Consider the following 6,814-nt stretch of genomic DNA (forward strand, 5'->3'; position numbering starts at 1 on the left):
CATTACATCAAGACATTGCCTAACGTCAGGTTCTTTCCAGTACGGGAGCAACCAAAACATTGATTCTTTTTTAAAGAGAGCAACTGATTTCGGCGTTTTTTTAGATTTCCCAAATACTGTTCGTACACCCTTAACCAGTCAGTGGCCTAGGAGCAGTCCCCTCTTCCACCGTCCCATCGAAAGCCTTTTTCTGCCGACGATACGGGTGATCGCGCCTGAGCAACCTTCTTGTCCTCAAATACACCTGTTTGAAAGAATGATCAAGGCGTCTGCTTGGCTTATCATCAATACAAATGGGACATGCCTTTTTCCCTTTATTCTTATACCCAAACAAGTTGCCATATGCAGGAAAATCATTAACGGTCCACATAAGAGCTGCACGCAATGAGAACATCTCATTCTTATGAGCATCAAACACGGAAACCCCTTCGTCCCACATCTTTCTCAAATCATCAACCAATGGCGCAAGATACACATCTATGTAGTTTCAAGGTTGCCTTGGCCCCGATATCAAGAGTGAAAGCATTACATAATTCCGTTTCATGCACAACCAAGGAGGCAAATTGTAGATCACTAAAAGTACCAGCCATGTGTTGTGCTGGGTACTAAGAGTGCCAAATGGATTCATCCCGTCCATGCACAAACCAAGCCTGAAATTTCTAACTTCATCACCAAATTCCCCAAACTTCATATCAAGGTTCTTCCATTGCGGGGAGTCGGCTAGGTGCTTTCAGCATTCTGTTTTTCTTTCTTCCCTCTGCATGCCACCTCAAGTTTTTAGCGTCTTTTGGTAAAGAGAACAGACGCTTAAACCTTGGAATTATGGGAAGATACCACAACACCTTAGCAGGAGGTCCCTTCGTACCCGCATTGCAACTCTTGCGCTTGTAGCGCGACTTCTTGCATCTTGGACACTCCTCCAATTGTTCATATTCATTTCGATAAAGAATACAATCATTAGGACATGCATGTATCTTCTTATACTCCAAACCAAATGGACACATGAGCTTCTTAGCGTAATAGTAAGACTTAGGAATTTCATTCCCATCGGGCAACATCTCACTTAACACGCTCAACAAGGAAGTAAAACTACTGTCCGTCCACCCATGCTTCGACTTAATGTTAAAAAGAGTTAGCACGGATGATAGTTTGGAGTATTTTTTGCACCCAGGATACAAAGGCTTTTTAGAAGCCTCCGATAATGACTCAAATACGTCACCTTCAAAACCACGTATCATCTCATCCACACCTTCATCCTCAACCTCATCCACATGGTCATCCTCAAATCCCTCTTCAGCACCATCATCAACAATATGTTCATCATTCTTGTATTCCTCGTCCACACGAATATCATTGCTTCTATCATCATGCACATCATACCCAATAACATCCCCACTATACTCTCCTTCTTCACCATGCCAACTCCACACATGATATTTAACCCTAAACCCACGACAAACTACATGATCTCTAATGATATCAACACTATTGACCACCTTCACATTATTACAATCAACACAAGGACAATAGAGGCACTCGAAACCCATTCTGCGCTGATAAGATGAAGTCGTCTCGCAAAACTCTTGAACCCCATTAAAGAATTCCAATGTATCACGTCTACCATACATCCATCCACAATCCTTCTCCATTAAGTAAATTGTCTCTAAACATGGCAACATATTACGAATAATGTATAATTGCTACATCTATTATATATACAAATCAAATTCAAACACACAACATGCATATATCATTCATATAGATACAAAAATGCATATATGCTTCCAAAGGGTCCTTATCACTCCAACCTAACCCATCCTTGAACGTTTACTCTCACTAGTGAATGTATATCAGATTTCCAATTTTAAGGAAAATCCGGCAGCATTTCCCCCCAGTTCTCCAAGTACACGACGTAGGTAATTACTTACCCACATATGTACCCAGAGAACATGGTGATCTAGGAAATGCTAATCCAAGATGTTCCTTAAAATCGAAAATACTGACATACATTCACCACCTAAGTGAGAGTAAACGTTCAAGAACAGTCCCAACCGGGGACTATTCAAGACTTTCTCCTAATGAAAAAGCCTTGAACGGGTATTTAGGCATATTATGATACATGCAATCAATTAAAAAACAATGGATTAATCACACATCATGATAGAAGATGCACTAAAGTTATATCACACACCATCTCCACAAAAATGTGCAACAAAGAACTTATTTAAAGCACATAAAGTTATATATATATATACCTGAAAACCTATAAAGGCTCAACAATCTCAAATAGAAGGTCAATGCCAAGGTCTATGCTTCGCCCAAAAACTCCTGATAATCTTTTTCAGTGTAACCTATACAGAACACAAATAGAAAACCAGATTAAGGGAAAAGATAAGAATGATATTAGTGAGCAAGAACAAGGACAGTCAGAGTAAGATACCAGGATGTTTTCCGCCCACTCTCCAAACTGATGATCTTACCCTAGAAGCCCTTGACACCCATTTCTTAGCCTGAAACACGCATATATATAGTGAGAAGCAACTCATAAAGAAAAGTATATTCAAACCATAAACCCTAAACCCTAAACCCTAAACCCTTAACCCTAAACCCTAAACCCTAAACCCTAAACTCTCAACTTTGTTCTCTTAAATAAAAAGGACTAAATTATCCTATAAACAAAATAAAATTCTCAACTTTATTAGTGATGATAAATAAAGTTCTCATAACAATTTAGAAATATAGGTAAATGTAGCTTGTACTCAGCTTATAAACAGCAACAATAACAACTAAAAAAGGCCTTACATTTGTTGAGGGGGAGCCTTATGCGTTCAATGGAGGGGGAGCTGAGCCTTGCGCGTATAAATGGAGGAGTTAAGTAGCAATTATTGACAAACCCTAGCAATTACAAGAAACTTGTCAATATTAACTAAAGACCAATTCCCCAAAAACCATAACAATGGAGGAGCGCTATTACGACTTACCTAGCAATGAGGAGCGCTATAACAATGGAGGAGCTGCTACATACTTCAATAATGCAAGCATATATGGAGGGAGGCAGAAGAGAAGAGTTGAGTGCGTGCGTGAGGGAGGCAGAAGAACAAACCCAGACCCACTGCGTGCGTGAGGAGGAAAAAGCTTCAATGGACCCTTCAATGGAAGCTTCAATGGAGGAATGGTTTGGGGAGAGGGAAGACGCGCGTTTTTGGAGGTGAAAGCAAAAACCGAGGTGAAAGAAGAACATTTGCATAGTAGCTGCATGTATTCAAAAACCCGGTTTTTTTATTTTTAAATTGGCAATGGTTAACCGTTGCCAAATCTACCCCTTTTATTTATTTATTTTTTTTAATTTAATCAATTGGCAACGATTAACCGTTGCCAAATGTAACCAATTTTTTTTTTTTTTTTTGTAAATGGCGCTCACTTAAGTTGGCAACGGTTTTCATGAAACGTTGCCATAGGGGGGTTGCCTATTTCTTTTTTTCTACTAGTGTCTTTGGGGTCAAAGCTCTCATACACTAGCTCTTTGAGGGGGTTTATGAACTCTTGGTAACTAGACAAAAATAAGCAAGGTTAGAATAGATAGCAGCAGAACAGCAGGTTATTTGGAAACATTGTTTGTTTTCAATTTAACTCGCAATTTTACAATCTGTTGAAAAGTCAAAGCCTGTTTATCAGCTTTGAATTGAATTTTAAAGTCTCAATTTTAATAAGTGAATCAGTTTATTCCGCCTTTGAAACTAATTCAAGACCTTGAGATTTATATTTGCGAAAAGTTGTCATCCTTTATTCAACCCCCCCCCCCTGCCCCCCTTGTAGAGATTTGTATTCAACATAGCAAATTTATAAGGCAGGAGGAATATCACAACATACTATGAACACTTGCTAAGTTTCTCAGGGATCTTGCTCATGATATGCCATATGCACCAACGATGCATCATGTTTGGCATGACTTCAGCTAGGGGCCTTCACATAGCTGCTGCTTGGTCGGTCAAAATGGCTTTTAGAGCTGAGTTGTTCATGCAAGCTAGCCACTGTCGAAATATCCACGCAAATGTATCTCATTCTTCATGTGAAACAAGAGCACATCCCAACAACAACGATTGCCCATGATGGTTCACACCAACAAAGTTCGCAAATGGGAGCTCGTACTCGTTTGTTAGGTATGTTGCGTCGAAGCAAACTACATCACCAAAGTCCTCATAAGCTAACCTACTTCTTGCATCCACCCAACACACATCCTTAAGTCTCCCTTCTTCATCCAAACATTGAACATGGAAAAATATTTGGTAGCCGGATTGCATTTTTTCTAAGTACTCCATGATTGCCACCGAGTCCCCTCCAACCATCTTCAACCGCCTAGCCTTGTACACCTCATGTTGTAAATCTTTGATGGTGAGAGCCATGTTACGGTTTCGTTCGGTTGCCATGCAACCGTGTATTTGAGAAATTGGTGCGCCTTGCTCATAGAAATCCATCAACTTCTTCTTTACTTTTGAGGTCATTTGCTTCATGCGGTACTCCTTCACAAGCTTAGAATTTGCCGGATTAATCTTGTGATTATGCTTTAAGTGCACGGTCTTCAACACCCACAAGCAATCTTCATAACTTTAGCATAAACACAGGCCTCACATTCACACTTTTTCGAAGTCCTCTTCCTACGACTTAACTCATCTTCACATACCACCCCATCAACTAAACCACCTGAACCTCCAACACTCATTGCCTTTGCCCTCTTATTCGCTTCCCTCCTAGCCCTCATGTCGGGTTTTCCCCAACACTCACATTTCCACGTGTTTACAATTCTTTGTTTGTCCGCCGTCTTAGAATTTACACCTTGAACCCTTGACACTCCAAACCCCATCTGCTCAACATACTCCTTATAGTAGGCTTCAACCTCTTGCCAAGACCAAAAAACCATCCCTTCCTTAGGCTCCTTAACAATTAAACTCATTTCGTTGCTACCAAACACAGTGTTAGTCGTTTGAATTTTTTCCACGGGGGATTAATACCTAACATTCATGTCAACTGCACCTACACTAACTTTACCAACATCCTCAGCACAACTATCTATAACAACTATGTCTTCTATACCCTCCATATCATTGCCCTCCTCCATTTCAACATTACTCCTAAACTTAACCACAGTGCCATAATCACCAACACCAACCTCACTGCCCCTTATAACGCCTTCAGTTTCCATTTCCATAATATCAGTCGTAATATCAGTCTTCTCCATCAAAAACAATTCACCCTTCAAATACAGAACACAAACATAAATACGATACAAATTAATACAGAACACCAACACATAATTATTATACAAATTAAACCAGTCATAGCTTTGTTAATCAACCAATCAACACGTTTTCACAGCACAAATTCAACCCAACACAGAAATACAACCAACCAACAAAAATCAACCAACCAATTGAACAACCAACAAAGTAATAATTACCAATTTTCAAAAATTAACACAAATCATTAGAGGGATTTGTTTCACAGCATACGAAGACAACACATTATCAAAAAGTAAAAATTGCATTTTAAATAAAATCATTCGGCCATTTTCAGCAACCTCAAACCCATTTTAACAGAGGCATTCAACCTCATAATACCATTACATTCAAAAAAATTATGATTTCGGTCGCAATTATGAATTCAATTTTATGAAACACTACAAGAAAACTGCTGAATTCCGACGGAAAAATTCCTTCGGAAACATAGGAAATTCCGTCGGAATCAGGCTTTCCGAAGGAATTCCGTCGGAGACAGACTGTCGTAACAGCCCTTGTCGGAAATTCGACCTTTTCCGGCGGAAATTCTGTCGGAAGGCGTTATTCCGACGGAATTTCCGACGGATCTAATTATGTCGGCGCTGTTTTTGACTTTATTTGGAATTCCGTCGCAAATTTCCGACGGAAAATTCCGTCGGAAGTGGTAAATTCCGTCGCAAAAGTCAATAAAAGAAAATAAAAAAAAATGCAGACCCACCCCCACCCACACCCACACCCATCGCCACCCCCTACAACCCCAACCCTGCCCACTACCCACACCACCACCATCCCAGCCCACCCCACCCCCTGCCCCCCTGGCTCCTGCCCCCCAGCCCACACCCACACCCATCGCCACCCCTTACAACCCCATCCCCTGCCCCCTGCCCACACCACTACCAGCCCAGCCCACCTCACCCAAGCCCAGCCCACCCCCTACCCCCACCCTGACCCACACCCACACCCATCGCCACCCCCTACAACCCTATCCCCTGCCCCTACCCAGCCCACCCCACCCCACCCCCTACTCAGCCCACCCCACCCCCTGCCCCCCTCCCCCACCCACACCCAGCAACTAAACCGGACAACCCACCAACCCACACAACCCCACAACCCGAAACCTTCCAAAAATACCACCACCGCCACACCTCACCTAGACCCATTTAACCAACACCCACCAAACCCTAACCCGTACCCCAAAACTACCCATCATACCCACCAAAAAACCACCCACAATCGCCCAAAAACTACCCACAATCGCCCAAAACCACAACCACAATCGCAACGAACAATGTTTAAAATAAAAAAAATAAAAATAAAACATACCTTTAAATAGAGTTTGGCTTGAATGTCACCTCGAATTTGGTTTAATATGGGTAAATTCGACCATGAAACCTCTAGATCTAGAGGTTTCATGGTCGAATTTGACCAATAAAACCATGAAAAACCAAAACCCCCAAAAGAATGAAGGAGGAAAGAAGAGAAAAACCAAAAAAACCATGAAAAGGGAAGAAGAGAAGAAGAAAGAGAGAGGAAGGAGAAGA

The 6,814-nt window shown here is 41.3% G+C and overlaps 1 protein-coding gene across 1 annotated transcript; it reads right to left on the reverse strand.

The window, feature by feature from the left end:
- Nucleotides 1-4,058: 4,058 nt before the first annotated feature.
- On the reverse strand, nt 4,059-5,236 carry LOC110728459 (protein FAR-RED IMPAIRED RESPONSE 1-like). Its single transcript, XM_021908103.1, has 3 exons — nt 5,010-5,236; nt 4,682-4,958; nt 4,059-4,577 (listed from the first exon to the last, which is right to left on the reverse strand). Exons 1-3 carry the CDS (start codon nt 5,234-5,236, stop codon nt 4,059-4,061), a joined length of 1,023 nt encoding a protein of 340 aa, XP_021763795.1.
- Nucleotides 5,237-6,814: the final 1,578 nt, after the last annotated feature.

Source organism: Chenopodium quinoa, unplaced genomic scaffold (genome assembly GCF_001683475.1).
Source record: "Chenopodium quinoa cultivar QQ74 unplaced genomic scaffold, ASM168347v1, whole genome shotgun sequence".
Lineage (NCBI taxonomy): Eukaryota > Viridiplantae > Streptophyta > Magnoliopsida > Caryophyllales > Amaranthaceae > Chenopodium > Chenopodium quinoa.

What these genes read in the sequence shown, in the direction of transcription:
- LOC110728459 (XM_021908103.1), bottom strand. Translation starts at nt 5,236, where the DNA reads ATGGAGAAGACTGATATTACGACTGATATTATGGAAATGGAAACTGAA. An exon ending in GCAGTTGACATGAATGTTAG is followed by an intron (nt 4,959 to 5,009) that starts GTATTAATCCCC and finishes TGTGTTTGGTAG; the next exon opens with CAACGAAATGAGTTTAATTG. An exon ending in GTGGTTTAGTTGATGGGGTG is followed by an intron (nt 4,578 to 4,681) that starts GTATGTGAAGAT and finishes TGGGTGTTGAAG; the next exon opens with ACCGTGCACTTAAAGCATAA.